Below are 21,922 nucleotides of genomic sequence, written 5' to 3' on the forward strand. Positions count from 1 at the left end.
ATATTTATTGTGCTGGTTAGATTTTGACAGTACAGAATCTTAGGCTTATCATATTTTTTAAAACTGCATGCATTATAAGTTAGAATAAAAGCAGCACTCTTGCTGAGACAGTTTTGCATCAGTGAGAAATTTTCTAATTGTTTTGAAATGTATTTGCAAATGCATGCAGCACCTTTCTCAATATCTGCTAATGTAGCTCTTTCTCTTCCTAGCACCTGAAATTGCAGCAGGAAGGTCTGACTCATTTGATCAGTGTTCTGAAGGAAGATTTGGAGGACATGAAGCTAGTTGAGCATGGCCTTAATGAGAGTGTTCATATTCGCCGTGACCTTTTCAGTTGATGGCCTTTCTGGAACATCGCTGTGGTTAAGAGAGTTTTTTTTCCTATCCAAACTGTTTTTGGGTCCATCCCACCTGCACAAATGATACAGCATCTCCATGTTGGTGTGGGTTGGAGAAGGAAATGTTGTTGCCATTCTTCATTAAATGCTGCAGTCACTTCGGTTAAGTCTGTAGCTTTGGGGATTTTAATAATTGCCTTGACAGCAGCCACTTACAAAACTTTGCAAGAGATTAGTGACTATCGAGTGACTTTGTTTTGCATGTCTGAAGGCATAGCTTAGAAACTACTGTGTGCAAGTTAGTGATGAATGTTTGAAATGATAGCTCACTGGAGAATGACCTATTTTAATGTAGGTTTTAACCTGTTTAATATGTAATAAGTATTTATTCACGAAAATTGCAAATAGTAGTTTCTGGATGCATATCTCAACTTCTCTTTCCAATTTTTGTCACGTGTATAAATATGATGATTTTCCTGTTCTATGCAATAGGTTGGGACATTTTTTTTTAATGCTGCTAATAATCGGACTTGCATTGAACAGGAATGCCTATTATCAGTACTGACTAAGTCAGGAACAAATTGGAGTTTCTTTACATTTTTACAAAATATTAGCTTGCAGCTGGAGTTTTGCTTATTTTAGATGAGTAGGTGTTTGTTTGACCATTCCGAGTACTTCTGAACAACTTGTACAGCTTGAAAATGTGACCTTGCTATGAATGTGGAAAATTTGAAGTGTACTTTAATGGACATAATAAGAGCCCTGGAGACTGGAGCCATGAATTGATAATTAATGTTAGATAATCCAGAGAAGCAGAAGAGCTAGATACCCAAACTGATGTTGTTTTTTTGTTAAACTCGTATAAGTGTATTTATAGAATTATCACAAGGAGCATTGGATTTGTTTTTGGGAGTTGATATTTTTTAAAGTTCAATCCATGATATTTCTCATGCAACTCCTTTCTTATCCAGCAGAAAGTTCAGGTTGGTGCCAGGCATGTTTACAAAATAATTTCCCTGTGCTATTTGTGGTCACTTCGAAACATACATCAATACAATCTCTTAGTTCTGGAGTAGCAGCAATGAGCTGTTGGCCAGACAAGGATCTCCTTTGAAGAACTACTATAAATGTGTTAAATGTTTGTCATAATTATGCAAAGAGGGCATAAATTCTAAATAAACAATTTGATTTAATAATCATCCATTTTGGAGTCTTCTAATATTATTTTCATAGTGTGAGCCATATTTTGTTCAGCTGCAAATATTTTTAAAATGTCATGTGACATTTCCTTAACACCCCTCTTCCAGCTCTTCAACCTGGTAAGTATTTTATTTCCTTCCTTAAGAATATTGGTCAAAACTAGAAACTTCTTACTGATTGATGTTAAGTAATTTGCTCCAATTCTTTGTGATGACTGAGGAATTGTGATTCAATATAGGAAGCCTAAATCAATGACCTCTGGCCATGGGAAATGGTGATTCTTCCCGAACTAAGTGTCTGAATTGCAGTCTTTGGAAAAGAGCTTTGAGTTTCAAATAATGGAATGGTGTAGATGACGTCGCGACTTTATTAGACTGCTTTTGAGGGTGAAATTTTGCAGCACTAGCCTCGGGTGCTTAAAACTGGCCCAAAAATGGAACTGTACTTCAAAACAATCTACAACTCAATGGCCCTTAAAGAGTGAGTTAATTACTACAAAACTAAAAAGATGATAAAACATAACAGACATACCCATTTTGATTAGAAATTTGAACTGTGTTAAAAGGTAAAAATTATAAAGGTTTAGGAATCTGTCTCTGGGTTCTGTGAACAGTAGCTGGCATGGCCATTAACTTGGATGATATCTGTAATGCTGACATTGGTAATGAAACAGTAGATTTCAAGATCATTGACTCAGTATATAGCTGACGGGCAAGTCTGCATGTAGCAGATGCATTTAACAACGACTATATCGGTAGGAGTGAACACCTCACTGTCTTTTTGGAGACTAAGTCCTATTTTCATGTCAGGGATATCTTGCATTTTATTGTCTGTCACCACTGCCACATATTTCAAACAGATCTAGCAACTAGAAACTGGAAATCCCTGAGAAATTGGGCCATTAGAATCAAAAGAATTATATTCCAACACAATCTTCAACTCCTTGGCTCATCCCACTCTACCATTATCATCATGCTTGGGCATCAGCCCTGGCTCAGTGAAGAAGAAAATGTCAACCCTAGCACTAAGCATTCCAAAAAGTGAGATATTGGCCTGGTGAAGCTACAACACAAGACTACTTCCATGCCAAACAGCATAAGCATCAAGTGATTGATAGGGCTAAGTAATTCCAAAACCAATGGATCAGATCTAAGCTCTGCAGTCCTGCCACAGCAGTTGTGAATGGTGATGGACAATTAAACAACTCACTGGAGGAGGAGGCTCCACAAATATCCCCATCCTCAACAATGGGGGAGCCCAGCACATCCGTACAAAAGGAAAGGCCCAAGCAGTTGCTTCCCTCTTCAGCCAGATGTGCTGAATGGAAAATCCATCTCCGCTTCCGCTAAGGACCTCAGCATTACTAATGTCAGCCTTCAGTCAATTTTGTTCACTCATGCCATATCAAGAAATGGCAGTGCACTGGATACTGCCAAGGCTGTGGTCCTGACCACATTTCTGGCAATTGTCCTGTTGACTTGTGCTCCAGAACTAGCCATGCCCCTAGCTAACTTATTCCAGTACAGCTACAACACTGGTACCTGCTAGACAATGTAGAAAATTGCCCAAGTACATCTTGCCCACAAAAGCAGGGAAAACCCAACCCCACCAATTATTGCCCTATCAGCCTACTTTGGATCATCAATAAAGTGATGGAAGGGTTTGTCAACAGTGCGGTCTAGCAGCACTTACAAACAAATGTTCACTGATGTTCAGTCTAGGTTCCACTAGGGCCACTCAGCTCTTGACCTCCCTGCAGCCTTTGTCCAAACATGGACAAAAAAACTGAATCTCAGAGATGAGGTGCGAGTGACTGCTGTTGACATCCAGGTAGCATGTTACTGAGTGTACTATCATGGAGCTTTGGCAAAATTAGAATAAATGAAAATTGCAGGGAAAAATTCTCTGCTGGTTGGAGTCTGAAGCTGTCCTGGTCCAAATGCACCAAGAACTGGACAATGCCCAGACTTGGGCTGATGTGTGGCAAGTTAACAATTGTGCTTTTTAAGTGCCAGTTAATAATCATCTCCAACAAGAGAGAATCTGACATCGCACTATGCCATTCAATGGCTTACTATCACTGAATTCCCCACTATCAAGCTGCTGGTGGTTACCATTGAGCAGAAACTGAACTGGACCAGTGAAATAAATACTGTGGCTACAAGAGCAGGTCAGATGCTAGGAATTCTATGGTGAGAAATTCGGTTCTGTCTCCCTTGTGCCTATTCATCATCTACAAGGCACAAGTCAGAGCTATGATAGAATAATCCTCACTTGCCTGGATGTGTATGCTGCACAAATACTGAAGAAGAGACACCATCCAATGCAAAGCATCCTTCTTGATTAGCAACCAACCATCACCTTTAGCATTCACTCCATCCGTTGAAGCACAGTGGCTGTGGTGTGTGCCAACTGCAAGATTTTTATTTTCTTTATTCATTAACGGGATGAGGACATCGCTGGCTAGGCAGCATTTACTGTCCATCCCTAATTGCCCAGAGGGCAATTCCGAGTCAACCACATTGCTGTGGGTCTGGAGTCACATGTAGGCCAGACGAGGTAAAAATGGTAATTTCCTTCCCTAAAGGAAATTAGTGAACCAGATGGGTTTTCCCCAACAATCGACAATGAATTCATGGTCATCATTAGAGTCTTAATTCCAGATATATTTTATTGAATTCAAATTCCACCATCTGCCATGGCAGGATTTGAACCGTCCCCAGAATATTATCTGGATTAACAGTCCAGCGATAATACCAGTAGGCCATTGCCTCCCCTTGATGCACTGAATAAGCCACCAAGTTTCCTTCAGTGGTACCTTACAAACTGACTACCTCAATCTCTGAGATGTACATCATCATCACCTGCTCGTTACCCTCTTAGCCATATGCCATGCTAATTTGGAATTGCACTGCCATTCCTTCATCATTGCAGGGTTGAAATCCTGGATCTTCCTTCGTAACATCTGTTTGTGTCCCTAATCTCCTTGAACTGCAACAGTCAGAAATATCTGATTTGATTTTTTGTACAATGACAAGATATGTGGGCAGATGTAGACCATTCAGCCCATCAAGTCTGCCCTGCCATTCAGTGAGATCATGGCTGGTCTGATAATCCTAAACTCTCTTTTCCTGCCTTTTTCCAATAACCCTTGATTCTCTTACTGATCAAGTATATTCAAGGTTAAGATAGATTTTAATGGACCAGCCTCGACAGACCTGTGCAGTAAAGAATTGTACAGATTCACTACTGCCAGAAAAAAAAATGCTCCTCATCTCTGTCTTAAATGCGCAACCCTTTATTCTGAGATTATGCCGTCTGGTCCTAGACTCTTCTACAATGGGAAATAACCTTTCCACATCTACTCTGTCAAGTCCTCAAAATATCTTATTCATTTCAATAAGATTGCCACTCATTCTTCAAAATTCCAATGAGTACAGGACAACCATTTCAACTTCTCAGAACACAGTCCATAACTGGAATCAGCCTAGAATCTTCCCTGGGCTGCCTCCATCGCTAGTATATTTCCTTAGATAAGTGGCCCAAAACTGTTCACAATATTCCATCTATGGTCTGACTAGACTAGTGCCTTGTATAGTTTTAGCAAAACCCCTCTACTTTTAAACTCCATCCCCTGTGAAATAAAGACTAACAATCTATTTGCCTTCCTTAATACCTGATGAACTTGCATGCTAACTTTTGTGATTCATGGATTAGGATTTCCTAATCCCTTTTCTGTAGCTTTCTGCAATCTTTCTCCATTCAAATAGTATTCAGCTGCTCTATGCTTCCTGCCAAAATGCATTACCTTGCATGTCCTACTTCTTGAATCGTTAAACATATTAACATGCTTGAGTGAGATGCCATTTCTTCACTGCTGAAATGAGATGTGTTTGAGATGTATCAGAATATCATTTTGTCAATAGCAGTCACCAAACATGACCCAAAGTATAGCATATTTTTTGGCACAGAAACTCTTGGTTTCCTTTTTAATAAAATAAGCCGTTCCATTACATAATATGCAAATAGTTGCTGACCTATTCATTTAAACATTTCAGACGCAAGTAATGATTATTATGTTTCTAACAATAAATGAATAACTAAATTTACCAGAAAATCAGAAAAATATACTGTGCCGTGAATTGAAAAACAGATATTTTGTACTTGAAGTGTATTTGTTTATATTTGTATTAAGTGTCACATAAATTCATCCATCATCATCATAACATGACCAAGATTAACTTTTATATGAGACAGGTAGGGAAGCTGATTAAACTAGTTTATTGTCCTCACTTTCTGTCTTGAGCAGAGTATTTTAACTTCAAATGTAATGTGTTTTCCAACCCGCTGTTGTGAATTTTTAAAAAGATATCTTGCAGTAAACACTCTCTTACATTTAAATTAAAGAATTGTATGTATCCATGCCTAAATAGTTTTTAAACCCTCTGTGGTCTTTGACATTTCTCTCGCACATATGCATTGACACACACACACACAAGAAACAGGAAGGAAGAGTTTTGCAGCTATAATGTTAAAACCAACAGTGAGGAAACTTGATTCACATGAATAAAAAGTCAATGAGGGTTTCTTCACTGAGACATTATCAAGTTGAGGTGATCCCAGATGGCTGAACCATGAGACTTGCAGAATTGATTGATGCAGCAGGATGATTCGTATTGACAGGAATATAGGTTTTTCATTTTGGTGAATGCAGGATTCTTTCCAGAACAATGAGACTTGGACTTGAGGCAGGCTTAGCTGTTGGCCTTGAGCGCTGTTGGCTGTTCTCTGTTCTCATGTTAAAGCAGATTGTCAAGGATTCAGAAATGTACAATTAAAACTGTACAAAAAGGCAGATGTGATTTGGTCATGTGACATTGTCCATTAGAAGTTAGTGTCTGTCTGTCAAAATCCATCGAACACTTGAGTTAGATGATGATTGCTAGCACAAGTACAGTCGTGATGAGTTTTGATACATCCCCTTTATTATCAGTTCAAGTTCAGCAGACAGAATGTATACTGCTCTCTGTGTTTCACTATCCATGCAATTTCAGGGTAAGAAATTGCACTGAGATTGATTTGGTTTAGCTTTGTCCTAGTAATTACTAGAGTTTCTAGAGCTGTAGCCAACTTGCAAATCATGTGATCTGCAGTGGCCATTTTATTCCAGAAATGACCATTTTAAAATTAAACTAAGCATGTTTTCTTTTCTAACAATGTATGGCCTGTTTTATGTCATTATCAACTTGACATCGTCCTTTTTAATACTTCGCTTAATTCACCAAACTCAACTGTGGAATTAGCAGCAAATCAGCTTCTCCAGCTTAGTAACTTGAATTATCGACCAGACGAAAAGCTTCAAGGAACTCATTAATGTCTATACTTCCATCCTTGTTGAAGTCCATACTGCGAGCCAGGTCACCAATGGCTTTATCACTAACATCAATCTTAAGGTGAGAACTGAGGAGTTTACAAGTTTTTTGCAATTCCTCGAATGTTATCAGACCTGCCATAGACATAGAAATGGATAATTTACTTTGCTTCCATGACAGAAAGCAACAAGTACAATTTCTAAATAGATATTAGATAGTACAGGACTTGCATATTACTGTAAAAAGGCATTTTGTCTTGTATTCGTCAGGGCAATATACAAGAAGTGTGAAAACAAAAGGTAAAACTACATTTTATGCTGTATGAGAACTGGGTGCTAATTGGTTTACAAGCAGACTCTGGTAGTGGTGTTACCATGGAGAATGCATCAGTTAATGATGAGTGACAGTTAACTGCCAAGCTTTGTTTATGTTTTAAAACAGGTAGATTTACTTTGATCAAGACATTGCACTGAGAAATTGCTGTCACCTATTCTGGGTTTGGTTGCCAGTTGGCCAAACTGCCTTCAGTTTCTCACACTGATCATTTGTCCAGCAATCAAATAGCAGGTACTTTAATGAATTAATTTCCAGTTTTTCAGAAGTGCTGTTTAATCCATTTAGAAGGACAAGGACAGCAGATGCATGGGAACACCACTATCTGCAAGTTCTTCTCCAAGTCCCACATCATCCTGACTTGAAAATACATCACTATTCTTAACTATGTCAAAATCCTGGAACACTCCTGCAGCTCTGTGTACTTGTACCAGATGATCTGCAGCAGCTCCAGAAAGGGAACTCACCTCTGCTTTCTCAAGGACTATTCGGCATAGGCAGTAAATTGTCTTGCCAGCAATATCCACAATAAACATTATGCAATACTTTTTTAAAATTCTCTCATGGGACATGGGTGCTGGCTGGGCCAGCATTTATTGCCTGTCTCTAATGGCCTTTGAGAAGGTGGTGGTGAGCTGCCTTTTTGAACTGCTGCAGTCTGTTTGCCATAGGTAGACTCAGAACACCATTAGGGAGAGAATTCCAGGATTTTGAATCAGCAACAGTGAAGGAATGGTGATATATTTCCAAGTCATGGTGAGTAACTTGAGGGCAACTTCGAGGTAGTCATGTTCCTTTGTGTCTGCTGGCCTTGTCCTTGTTGATGAAAGTGGCTGTGGGTTTAGAAAGGAGCCTTAGTGAATTTCTGCAGTGCTACAGCTGCTACTGAGTGTTCCTGGAGGGGTGAGTGGATATTTGTGGATATGGTGCCAGTCAAGCAGGCTGCTTTTTCCTGAATGGCGTCAGGCTTCTGGAGTGTCGTTGGAGCTTCTTTCATCCAGGCAAGTGACTTGTGCCTTTTAGATGGTGAACAGGTTTTGGGAAGTCAGCAGGTGAATTACTTACTGAAGTATTCTAGCCCCTGGCCCCCTCTTGTAGACACAATATTTATATGGTTAGATCAGTTTCTGGTGAATGGTAACCCTCAGGATGTTGATCGTGGGGGATTCGGTGATGGTAACTCTATTGAATGTCAAGGGGCCGTGTTTAGATCGTTTTATCGATGATGGTTATTGCCTGGCATTTGTGCAATGTGAGTGTTACTTGTCACTTGTCAGTCCCAGCCTGGATATTCTCCAGATCTTGCTTCAGTATTGGACGTGTTGTGAATGGTGCTGAGCATTGTGCAATCATCGGCAAACATCTGCACTTCTGACCTTATGATGAAGCAGCTGAAGATAGTTGAGCCTGGGACACTACCCTGAGGAACTCCCGAGATGTCCTGGAGTGAGGTGACACACCTCCAACAACCGCAGTGTGTTACGTATGATTCCAAGCAGTCAGGAATTTCCCTGATTCCCACTGATTCCAGTTTTGCTGTGGTGTCTTGATGTCACACTTGGTCAAATGTGGCATTTATGTCAAGGGCAGTCACTCTCACTTCACCTCAATTTTTAAAAAATGAATCATATCTCCCGATCTTACTCATTTTTCATACTCTGATAGCTGTATCATAGTGACTCCAGAACTAAGCAATGTGTAGACATGGTAGTCAAAGTGATCTCTCCAACATACAAGGGGGGAATGCGGGGGAGGCACCTTTATAAACAGCACTTACCAGAGTTGTCACTGTCAATAATTCTAAAAATGGTTTCCAGGTCAGACCTGCTTCTGTAAAGCATTTCCAGCAAACTAGGTTGTACATGCTGCAAAGGGAAGAAAAGGCATTTTAATTTTTAAACAAAACTGCCAGATTAGATTAGTCTCTGCGACAAGATAGATGCGAGAAGGCAGTGGTTGAATCCCTTTCTGGAACTGCTGCAGACTGAGTTTTGATCTAGGCATCCAAACTCCATATCCACATGAGTGGTTCTCTGTATAGACTCTTAAAACTAATTGATAATAAGTATATTTTATGTTCCCCTGTCCCACTCATATCAAGGATAACAAAAGCCCTGATGTGTACAAATATGTTTAAAGTGCTGTTTTGAAGTTAAATAGCTAGTGAAATAATATTCTACGCAGAATGTAATATGTAACCTAACATAAAGCAGCACACTGCACAGATTTTGTAACTGAAATGCTGAGCAGGACATGGATAGGGTGAATAGCTAAGGTCTTTTTCCAAGTGTGGGGGAGTCCAAAACTAGAGGGCATAGGTTTAAGGTGAGAGGGGAAAGATATAAAAAGGACCTGGGGGGTAACTTTTTCACACACAGGGTGGTGTGTGTATGGAACGAGCTGCCAGGGGAAATGTTGGAGTTGTGTACAATTACAACATTAAAAAGGCAGAGTCAATACAGTGTGGAGCTGGAGGAACACGGTAGATCAGGCAGCCTTCTGAGAAGCAGGAAAGTCGACGTTTTGGGTCAGGACCCTGTACCCAACCTGAAATGTTGATTTTCCTGAACCTCTGATGCTGCCTGACCTGCTGTGTTCCTCCAGCACCACACTGTATCGACTCTGACTGCAACATCTGCAGTTCTTGCTATCTCTATCTCACATTTAAAATCTATCTGGATGGATGTGGAGGGCATATGAAGGGTTTAGAGGGATTGGGGCAAGTGCTGGCAAATGGTATTGGTTCTGATTGGGACATCTGGTCAGCATGGACGAGTTGGACTGAAGGGTTTATTTTCAGGCTGTATGACTTTATGATGCCATTTGGCTTGTCTAGCTCTGGTCCTGGATAAGTGCCAAACAACTCCAGTTACTGATGGAAAAAATGCAGCAATTGTCTTTTGGCCCTACCACAAACTTGCTGTCATCACCAATAATTCCCTCCCTGGTTATATTTTGAGGTCAGTTGTTTGCAACCCTGGTGTACTATTTCATCCTGACCTGACCTGTACCCTCGTCACAAAGACAGCCTGTTTTCAACACTGTGACATTGCCCATCTACTGCCAAATCCCTCATGTATGTCCTTGTCATCTCCAGACTTAGCAATACTACTGCTTTCCTGGGTGGCTTTCTATATTCCAGAAATATCAGCTCATGCAAAATTCTGCTGATCATATCCTAATGCCAGTCAGGCCTTGCTTGCCCATGGCCATTGTACTTCGTAAATGACATTGTTTCCTGGTCCCACAGGACCTGCAAATTTAAATTCTCATCTTTGTGTTCAAGCTCCTTCATGGCCGAATCCTTCAAATTCTGTAACCTCTACATCCCTCTAAAAACTCTGTACTCCTCTAAGACTAACCTGCTCTGCATCGCTCACTCCCTTTAATAAATGTGCCTGGAGTCATCAAACTCCAAGCTCTGGAACTCTGATTCTGTCCATTTCATTCTCTTTCTTATGAGCCTGTTTAAAGACTAAACTTTTAGTTATCCTTCCTAATGTCCTCTTCTGTAATTCATCCTGAATACATCTGAAAGTGTAACATTGCCCAGCCCGCTCGAGGTCCACACTGGGCTCACTCGAAGTCCTTACTGGATCATGTTTCCCTATTTAGGTTCTTCTGGTTTAAAGTAGTTCATTTTATGCAAAGAGTTTAAAATGCCCAAACAGACAATATAAAGCCGTGCAAGTATGTAAATTTTGTTTTTTTTCTGGATAATCGGTGTTGCACTCTGAAAGTGTGTTGTGAAATCCATCTCTTACCTGCGCAATGGGTTTCTCTATGGCGAGATCATCAAACCATGAGTAAAAATTCAGAAGTCCATTAGGAGCACTGGGCACAAGTTGGGATCGCAAAACACGCCATGGCAGACCCAGAGCTAATGTTGTCTCCAGAGCATTTGCCCAGTCATTCAGTGAAATGTTACCTATGTGTTATTGTAAGATTACAACAGTTAACATCAAAACCAAATGTTGGTACATTGAACAGAACAGATCTTAAATTTGGAGATTGAATATGACAGCTGATGTCTTAACAGAACTCTCAATGATCATTTAAAAATCCACAGTCTGAAGGTTGAAACATAAAGAAAAATGGATTAACTATTGGGTAGTACTACATTCACTCTTTAGACTGTTGTTATGTCCTTTCATCACCACAAGAAAATGGATCTGAGTGGCTTGGTGTTAAATTATTAAATTCACTTTTGCTTGAGGTTAAAATTGTACTGTTAAATAAGCTTGTTTAACATATTAGATAGAAACAGTTTGAAATCTGGAGATCAACTTTTAAGAGACACAACGTCCTTGCTTGCCAGATCTTGGAGATACTTTTTAATACTTTAGTTAATGTTAACTTTCTTCTACAATTTCATGCAGATTTCTATTGCATGTTTGCAGTTGATTACCAAATAAGGATTAGACCATCATTCAGTTTTGTTACCAATCTAGTAGGACTCCAAATTATGTGAAATAAATCACTGTCTACTTACAACTGAACTTTGTAACCCTACCTGTTTTATTCTTATCATAATGCTCAAATGCACTGATGAGATCTGATTTATGGGCAAAAATCTTCTTCCGCAGAGCTCCTAATGCCGACCTCTCAACTCTACTCACTCTGCATAAAAAGAGTTTCTGATTAGAATGTATTTGCACATCAAATAACATTTGCTCAGTAGAATATAGTTAGAAGCAAGTGATATAAAGTAGAATTCCGGTAAGAAAAGTTTAAATCTTGTGAATTGGTGCCAATCAAGTATAATGTGTTGTCTTGGATGTTGTTGAGCTTCTTGAGTGTTGTTGGAACTGCACATATCTAGGTAAAATACGGAGAGAATTCCATCACACTCTGGACTTATGCACTGTAGATAATGGACAGGTTTGGTACAGCAGAAGGTGAGCTATTTGCCAAAACATACTGACCCGCTGGCTTGCTGTTATGGCACATTGCTTATTTGGCTGATCGACTTTAGTTTTTGGTTGATGGTAATCCCCAGGATTTTGTTAGGGGGATTCAGTGGAGGTAGCGTCATTGAAAATCAAGTGGAGATGGTCATTGCCTTGCACAAATATTACTTGTCATTTATCAGCACAAGCCTAAATGTTGTCTAGGTCTTTTTGCAAATGAGCATGGACTGCTTCAGTATCTGAGGAGTTATGAATGAAACTGAACAGGAAACAATCATCCATGAACGTCCCCATAACTAATCTTATGATGGAGGGAAGGACATTGACAAAGCACCTAAAGATGGTTGGTCTGTTAGATTATACAGAGGAGCTCCTGCAGTGATGTCTGCAGATTTAGATAATTGACTTCCAATTACCAGAGCCTTCTTTCTTTGTGCTAGGTATGATGCCAACCAACAGAGAGCCTTTTCATTAACATCAATTTTGCCCAAATTCCTTGAGGCTGCACTTTGTCAAATGCTGCCTTAATGTTGAAAGCAGTCAATCCCATGTCATTTCTGACATTCATTTATTTTATCTATTTTGGGAACATGTCTATAATGAGATCTGGTGACAAATATTCCTGCTGGAGCCCCAATCTAAGCATTGGTGAATAAGTTTTTGCTGAGTGAGCACTCCTGGATAGCACTGTTAATGATACTTTCTATTCTTTGTTGATGATTGAGGGTAAACTAATGGGAGGGTAAATGCCCCAATCGGATTTGTCCTGCTTTTTGTGGACTGGGCATACCTGGGCAATTTTCCATGTTGTTGTGTAGATGCATTGTTGTAACCGTACTAGAACAACTTGGTTAGGGGAGTGCTACATTCTGTAGTACGTCTTCAGTACTACAGCCAGGATGTCATTAGGGCCCATAACCTTTGCTGAATCCGCTGTCATCAGCTGTTTTTGATATCTCATGGAGTGTACTGAATTGGCTGGAGATGGGTTGGGTTTTGTGGAGATGGGGACCTCAGGAAGAGGCAGAAATGCATCATTTATTCAACACTTTTTGCTAAAGGTGTTCGAAAATGACTTGACTTTTGCACTCAAGTAACAGGCTCAGACGTCTTTGATCATACAAATGTTTCCAGAGACGCCTCTTCCTCTTTTTCCAGTTAGCTGTTTAAGTGTCCAACACTATTCATTAATTATTTGAAGCTTACAAAAATAAAACATACAAGTGTTTACTTTAAGGCTGAGAAATTGAATGTGTGTGTGTTGGTCTGTGTGCACAGCAGACCAACTGTAGAAAGGGTAGCTCAGTGGTTAGCACTGCTGTCTCACAACGCTAGGGACCTGGGTTCAATTCCACCCTCAGGTGACTGCCTGTGTGGAGTTTGCACATTCTCCCTGTGTCTGTGTGGATTTCCTCCCATGGTCTAAAGAGGTGCAGATTAGGTGGATTGGCTATGCTAAATTACCTATAGTGTCCAGGGATGTTTAGGTTAGGCAGGGGTAAGGGAATGAGTCAGGGTCACAGGGACTTGTTTCCACACTGTAGGGATTCTATGAAAGAAAAGTGTTCTTCTGCATATGTTATACCTTTTATGTTCTTTCAATTTCAGAATACATAGTCATACTCACAGAATCATACCTTACAGACAATGTCCCAGACACCACCATCACCATCCCTGGATATGTCCTGTCCCACTGGCAGGACAGACCCAGCAGAGGTGGCAGCACAGTGGCATACAGTTGTGAGGGAGTGGCCCTGGGAGTCCTCAACATTGACTCCGGATCCCGTGAAGTCTCATGGCTTCAGGTTAAACATGGGCAAGGAAACCTCCTGCTGATTACCACGTACCATCCTCCCTCAGCTGATGAATCAATATTCCTCCATGTTGAACAACACCTTGAAGGATGTGCTGATGATGACAAGGGCACAAAGTGTACTCTGGGTGGGTGATTTCAATGTTCAGTACCAAAAGTGGCTTGGCAGCAGTACTACTGATCGAGCTGGTTGGATCCCAGAGGACATAGCTGCTAGACTGGGTCTGCAGCAGGTGGTGAGGGAACCAACATGAGGAAAAAACATACTTGACCTCATTCTTACCAATCTGCCAGCTGCAGTTGCATCTGTCTATGACAGTATCGGTAAGAATGACCATTGCACAGTCCTTATGCAGTTGAAGTCCCGCCTTCACATTGAGAATAATTTCTATCGTGTTGTGAGACACTATCACCGTGCTAAATGGGACAGACTTCACACAGATCTAACAACTCAAGACTGGGCATCCATGAGGCACTGTGGGCCATCAACAGCAGCACTAGGCATACCTGAAGAAGAGGTATCAACCTGGTGAAGCTACCAAACAGGACTACTTGCAGGCCAAACAGCGAAAGCAGCTAGTGATAGACAGAGCTAACTGATCGCACAACCAATGGATGAGATCTAAGCTCCGCAGTCCTGCCACAGCCAGTCATGAATGGTGGTGGACAATTAAACAACTCACTGGAGGACAGACTCCACAAATATCCTCTCCCCATTGATGGAAGAGCCCAGCACATCAGTGCAAAAGAGAAGGCTGAAGCAATCACAGCAATCTTCAGCCAGAAGCACTGAGTGGATGATCCATCTCAGCCTCCTCCAGTGGTCCCCAGCATTACAGATACCAGTTTTCAGCCAATTTGATTCACTCCATGTGAGAAATGGTTGGAGACTCTGGATACTGCAAAGGCTATGGGTCCTGATAACATTCCGGCAATATTACTGAAGACTTGTGCTCCAGAACTTGCTGCTCCCCTAGCCAAGCTGTTCCAGTACAGCTACAACACTGGTATCTACCCTGCAATGTGGAAAATTGCCCAAGTAGGTGCTATACACAAAAAGCAGGACAAATCTAACCCGGCCAATTACCACTCCATCAGTCTACTCTCGATCTTCAGTAAAGTGATGGAAGGTGTCATCAACAGTGCTATCAAGCAGCATCTGCTCAGCAATAACCTGCTCAGTGACGCCCAGTTTGGGTTCTGCCAGATCAGCTCCTGGTCTCTTTACAGCCTTGGTTCAAACATGGACAAAAGACCTGAATTCCAGAGGTGAAGTGAGAGTGACATCCCTTGACATCTTGGCTGCATTCGACTGAGTGTGGCATCAAGGAGACCTAGCAAAACTAGAATCAATGGGTATCAGGGCAAACTCTCCAATGGTTCGAGTCATACCTGACACATAGGAAGATGGTTGTGATTGTTGGAGGCCAATCACCTCAGCTCCAGGACATCGTGCAAGAATTCCTCAGAGTAGTGGCCTAGGCCCAACCATCTTCAGCTGCTTCATCAATGACCTTCCCTCCGTCATAAGGTCAACGTGGGGATGTTCGTCAATGATTGCACAATGTTCAGCACCATTCACGACTCCTCAGATACTGAAGCAGCCCGTGTTCAAATGCAACGAGATCTGGACAATATCTAGGCTTGGTCTGACAAGTGACAAGTAACATTCGCGCCACAAATATGCCAGGCTATGATCATCACGAATCAGAGACAATCTACCTACTGCCCCTTGGCATTCAATGGTATTACCATCACTGAATCCTCCACTATCAACATCTTGGGGGTTATCATTGACCAGAAACTCAGCTGGACTCACCATATAAACACAGTGGCTACAAGAGCAGGCCAGAAGCTAGGAATATTGCAGCGAGTAATTCACCTCCTGACTCCTCAAAGCCTGTCCACCATCTACAAGGCACAAGTCAGGAGCGTGGTGGATTACTCCCTACTTGCCTGGATGAGTGCAGACCCAACAACACTCAAGAAGCTTGACACCATCCAGGAAAAAGCAGCCCACTTGATTGGCACTGCATCCACAAGTATCCACTCCCTCCTCCACCACCGATGCTCAGTAGCAGCAGTGTGTACTATCTACAAGATGCACTGCAGAAATTCACCCAAGATTTTCAGACAGCACCTTCCAAACCCACGACTACTTCCATCCGGAAGGACAAGGGCAGCAGACATATGGGAACACCTTCAAGCTCCCCTCCAAGCCACTCGCCATCCTGACTTGGAAATATATTGCTGTTCCTTCATTGTCACTGTCACTGGGTCAAAATCCTGGAATTCCCTCCCTAAGGGCATTGTGGGTCAACCTACAGCAGGTGGACTGCAGCAGTTCAAGAAGGCAGCTCACCACCACCTTCTCAAGGGCAACGAGGGACGGGCAAGAAACGCTGGCCAGCCACATCCCACAGATTTTCAAATCCATTCTGCCTGTTCCTCACCTCAAGAACAGTTGGCTGGTAATTGAAAGGGTGATATGGGGGTAACCTCATTGGTGCTGAAGGTTTGCCTGATTTCATTACTTCGGTGATTCTGTAAATAGAAAAATAACCCACTCCCTTGAAACTGATCAGAGGCCGCTTAAGGTTGCAAATTAGTTTTCTAATTATTCTTTCATGGGATGTGGGTGTTGCTAACAAGGCTAACATTTTTTGTCCATCCCCCCTTACTCCCCTCAAACTAAGTGTCACGTCAGACCATTACAGAGGGCTGTTGAGAGTCAACCATATTGCTTTGGGTGCGGAGTCACATGTCAGCCAGACCAATGAAGATGGCAGATCGGTCAGAGCATTGAGTGTAGGAGTTGGGATGTTTTGTTGCAGGTGTACAAGATGTTGGTAAGGCCACATTTGGAGTACTGCATGCAGTTCTGGTCACCCTGCTATAAAAATGGACACCATTAAACAAGAAAGAGTGCAGAAAAGATTTACTAGGATGCTACCTGGATTGGAAGGTTTGAGTTATGAGGAGAGACTGGATAGGCTGGGATTTCTTCCCTGGAGTGTAGAAGGCTGAGGGGTGAACTATAGAGGACTATATAATTATGAGAGGCATCGATAAGGTAGATAGCCAACAGTAGAGAAGTCTAAACTAAAGGGCATAGTTTTAAGGCAAGAGGGGAGAGATATAAAAGGGTCCAGAGGGACAGTTTTTTTCACACACGGTGGTGAGTGTCTAGAACGGGCTGCCAGAGATAGTCGTGTAAGTGGATACAATTTTGCCGTTTAAGAAACATTTGGACAGATACGTGGATAAGACAGGCATTGAGAGATATGGACCAAACATAGGCAAATGAGACGAGATTAATTGTGAAAATTGGACGGCATAGACAAATTGGGCCGAAGGGCTTGTTTCCATGCTGTAAACCTCCATGACTCTATTTCTTTCCCTAAAGAACATTAGTGATCTTGATGGGTTTTTACAACAATCATTGGTAGCTTTCTGGTTATGATTACTGAGACCAGCTTTCAATTCTAGCTTCAAATCAATCAATTGATTATATCAATCAAATTCAAATTCCACTAGCTACCATGGTGAGACCCAAACTCATAACTCCAGGTCGTTGGCCAGTGCCGCGGAATTACCAGTCCTCCTGCTGTCACCACTATACCACTATCTCCCTTTACTGGTTGGTTCCTACATTGGTTGGGCGATCCTGGTTTCAACTTTTAGGTACACTCAGGTAGTGTGTGGACACATAGAACATAGAACATTACAGCGCAGTACAGGCCCTTCAGCCCTCAATGTTGCGCCGACCTGTGAAACCAATCTGAAGCCCATCTAACCTAAACTATTCCATTATCATCCATATGTTTATCCAATGACCATTTAAATGCCCTTAAAGTTGGCGAGTCTACTATTTTTGCAGGCAGGGCATTCCACGCCCTTACTACTCTGAGTAAAGAACCTACCTCTGACATCTGTCCTATATCTATCACCCCTCAGTTTAAAGCTATGTCCCCTCGTGCTAGCCCTCACCATCCGAGGAAAAAGGCTCCCACTGTTCACCCTATCTAATCCTCTGATCATCTTGTATGTCTCTATCAAGTCACCTCTTAACCTTCTTCTCTCTAACGAAAACAGCCTCAAGACCCTCAGCCTTTCCTCATAAGACCTTCACTCCATACCAGGCAACATCCTGGTAAATCTCCTCTGCACCCTTTCCAATGCTTCCACATCCTTCCTATAATGCAGTGACCAGAACTGTACGCAATACTCCAAGTGTGGCCGCACCAGAGTTTTGTACAGCTGCAACATGACCTCATGGCTCCAAAACTCAATCCCTCTACCAATAAAACCTAACATACAGTACGCCTTCTTAACAACGCTATCAACCTGGGTGGCAACTTTCAGCAATCTATGCACATGGACACCAAGATCTTTCTGCTCATCCACACTACGAAGAATCTTACCATTAGCCCAGTACTCTGTACTCCTGTTACTCCTTCCAAAGTGAATCACCTCACACTTTTCCGCATTAAACTCCATTTGCCACCTCTCAGCCCAGTTCTGCAGCTTATCTATGTCCCTCTGTAACCTGCAACATCCTTCCGCACTATCCACAACTCCACCGACTTTGGTGTCGTCCGCAAATTTACTAACCCATCCTTCTACGCCCTCATCCAGGTCATTTATAAAAATGACAAACAGCAGTGGCCCCAAAACAGATCCTTGAGGTACACCACTAGTAACTGAACTCCAGGATGAACATTTCCCATCAACCACCACACTCTGTCTTCTTACAGCTAGCCAATTTCTGATCCAAACCGCTAAATCACCCTCAATCCCATGCCTCCGTATTTTCTGCAATAGCCTACCATGGGGAACCTTATCAAACGCTTTACTGAAATCCATATACACCACATCAACCGCTTTACCCTCATCCACCTGTTTGGTCACCTTCTCAAAGAACTCAATGAGGTTTGTGAGGCACAACCTACCCTTCACAAAACCGTGTTGACTATCCCTAATCAAATTATTCCTTTCTAGATGATTATAAATCCTATCTCTTATAATCCTTTCCAACACTTTACCCACAACTGAAGTAAGGCTCACTGGTCTATAATTACCAGGGTTGTCTCTACTCCCCTTCTTGAACAAGGGGACAACATTTGCTAGTCTCCAATCTTCTGGCACTATTCCTGAAGACAATGACGACCTAAAGATCAAAGCCAAAGGCTCTGCAGTCTCCTCTCTAGCTTCCCAGAGAATCCTAGGATAAATCCCATCCGGCCCAGGGGACTTATCTATTTTCACACCTTCCAGAATTGCTAACACCTCCTCCTTATGAACCTCAATCCCGTCTAGTCTAATAGACTGTATCTCAGTATTCTCCTCGACTACATTGTCTTTTTCCTGTGTGAATACTGACGAAAAATATTCATTTAGCACCTCTCCTATCTCTTCGAACTCCACGCACAACTTCCCACTACTGTCCTTGACTGGCCCTAATCTTACCACAGTCATTCTTTTATTCCTGACATACCTATAGAAAGCTTTAGGGTTTTCCTTGATCCTTCCTGCTAAAGACTTCTCATGTCCCCTCCTGGCTCTTCTTAGCTCTCTGTTTAGGTCCTTCCTGGTTAACTTGTAACTCTCAAGTGCCCTAACTGAGCCTTCACGCCTCATCTCTACATAAGCCGCCTTCTTCCTCTTGACAAGAGATTCAATTTCTTTAGTAAACCACGGTTCCCTCGCTCGACCACTTCCTCCCTGCCTGACAGGTACATACTTCTCAAGGACACGCAGTAGCTTTCCTTGAACAAGCTCCACATTTCAATTGTGCCCAGCCCCTGCAGTTTCCTTCTCCATCCTATGCATCCTAAATCTTGTCTCATCGCCCCATAATTGCCTTTCCCCCAGCTATAACTCTTGCCCTGCGGAATATACCGATCCCTTTCCATCGCTAAAGTAAACGTAACCGAATTGTGGTCACTACCACCAAAGTGCTCACCTACCTCCAAATCTAACACCTGGCCTGGTTCATTACCCAGTACCAAATCCAATGTGGCCTCACCTCTTGTTGGCCTATCTACATACTGTGTCAGGAAACCCTCCTGCACACATTGGACAAAAGCTGACCCATCTAAAGTACCTGAACTATAGCGTTTCCAGTCAATATTTGGAAAGTTAAAGTCCCCCATAACAACTACCCTGTTACTTTCGCTCCTAGCCAGAATCATCTTTGCAATCTTTTCCTCTACATCTCTGGAGGCCTATAGAAAGCTCCCGATAGGGTGACCTCTCCTTTCCTGGTTCTAACCTCAGCCCATACTACCTCAGTAGACGAGTTGTAATCAAACGTCCTTTCTGCCACCGTAATACTGTCCTTGACTAACAATGCCACACCTCCCCCTCTTTTACCACCTTCCCTGATCTTACTGAAACATCTAAACCCATGTTAAATCATGTTGAAGACCTGTATTCCAAAACCAGATACACCTCTCCCCAAGTTGTTCCAATAAAGTTACTGCATTCATATCTACCTGACAAAGCTCTCCTGGCCACAAGAAACAGGGCAGTCCAACTCGCAATCCTAAATGGAGCTTTAAGTTGCCTTTAGCTTCACCGAAAGTAATTAAATTACTTCAAAATTCAACTATGTTAAAAGGCAATTCTTACTTGCTTACTGCTTCAAGGCAAAGGTTCCAATTACTAGCATGATATGGCGTGTGTCATTCTTCATCAAGGAAATAAAAAGGAAAGAAAGAGAAGTGTACAATTCTGCTCAGAAACCATTGCCATTTCTACCTTCTCGCTCACCCCACAAATGTTTACTTACTAATTACAATGTATTCTTCTCTTACATTATCCTATTACCAGAGTGTGATGAAAATACATCTGATACAGCATCTGGCTACAGAAAGGTGTATGCTTGCTAGTTGTATTGTATTGTTGGATATTTCCCTAATATTTGTTATAAGAATGTCATTGCTAGGAGCTTACAAACCTTTGTCTCAGGGTTAGTTTCCGAGTACTTTGACTAACTTGGTACTGTACAAAATGAGGAACAAGGTCAGGACCAAGTTTCACGTAAGCTCCTTTGTTACTGCCAACTTCATAATAATTTGAAGCAGAAAATATGGTCAGGACCTGTATGGATAAGAAAAATAATCACAATGTCATGAAGGATATTCATGCGCAATCCTGCTGTAGAGACAAAATTTGTACACTTCAGGTACTTCTTCAACAAAGGAGAAAATTGACTGAGCCATTCTTTACTAGGGAGGGAGAGAGAAAACACATAATTATATGCAGCAACAGTAAGGAAATGCTAGAATTTATTATTAAGGGTGTGGAAACAGTGCTTTTAATGAATCATAATATAATGAGGCAAAGTCAGCAAGGATTTATGAAAGGAAAATTGCATTCAGTAAATTTGCTGGAGCTCTTTGTTGTAACTGTTAAGGTACGTTGACCCAATCTAGTGTATTCAGATTTTGGGAAAAAAAATGATGAGGTACTACAAAAGAGGTTATCATATAAACTTAAGGCTTATGAAGGGGAGTCAAATATTAACACGGATTGAAAATTGGATAAGGTTGAAACCAGAGAAGAACAAATGGGTACTTTCAGGTTGGTGGCCCAGAACTAGTGGGCTACTGCAAGGAATCAGTGCTCAGTCCTCAGTTATTTCCAATCTGTAACAATGACTTAGATGAGGGAACCAAATGTAGTGTATCCGAGATTGTTGATGGAATAAAGTGAGATACAAAAGAAAGATCTGAACTGAATGAGTGAATGTAAAACCCAGACAGACGGAATACAAAGCAGGGAAGTGCAAAGTTAGACACTGTGTAATAAAAAAAGAGAAAAATGAATATTTCTTGAAGTGGTGAGAATCAGGGAAGAGATGGTACTCAGAGGAACCTATGTGTTCTTTTACATGAATCATAGAAAGTTACCATATAGGTACAGCAAGCAATTAGGATGACAAATAAT

General features: G+C 41.6%; 2 protein-coding genes across 3 annotated transcripts in view; one reads left to right on the plus strand and one right to left on the minus strand.

Annotated features, from left to right (window-relative positions):
* nup54 (nucleoporin 54) overlaps nt 1-1,542 on the plus strand; it is a 51,668-nt gene extending 50,126 nt beyond the window's left edge. For both annotated transcript variants that reach the window (XM_020520365.2, XM_020520366.2), the window contains one exon: nt 213-1,542. In XM_020520365.2, coding sequence (XP_020375954.1) covers nt 213-341 — 129 coding nt within the window. In that variant the 3' untranslated portion in view covers nt 342-1,542. The remainder of the gene's footprint in view (nt 1-212) is intronic.
* Nucleotides 1,543-6,865: 5,323 nt separating this feature from the next.
* The window catches only part of LOC109920324 (serine/threonine-protein phosphatase with EF-hands 2-like), a 51,297-nt gene continuing 36,240 nt past the window's right edge, over nt 6,866-21,922 (minus strand). Inside the window, exons 13-17 of the mRNA XM_048600512.1 lie at nt 20,931-21,073; nt 11,760-11,866; nt 11,011-11,174; nt 9,024-9,111; nt 6,866-7,047 (exon numbers count right to left, since the gene is read on the minus strand). Of these exons, the coding sequence (XP_048456469.1) occupies nt 6,866-7,047; nt 9,024-9,111; nt 11,011-11,174; nt 11,760-11,866; nt 20,931-21,073 (684 nt within the window). The remainder of the gene's footprint in view (nt 7,048-9,023; nt 9,112-11,010; nt 11,175-11,759; nt 11,867-20,930; nt 21,074-21,922) is intronic.

The sequence above is a fragment of the Rhincodon typus genome, chromosome 1 (genome assembly GCF_021869965.1).
Source record: "Rhincodon typus isolate 14 chromosome 1, sRhiTyp1.1, whole genome shotgun sequence".
NCBI classification, from domain to species: Eukaryota; Metazoa; Chordata; class Chondrichthyes; order Orectolobiformes; family Rhincodontidae; genus Rhincodon; species Rhincodon typus.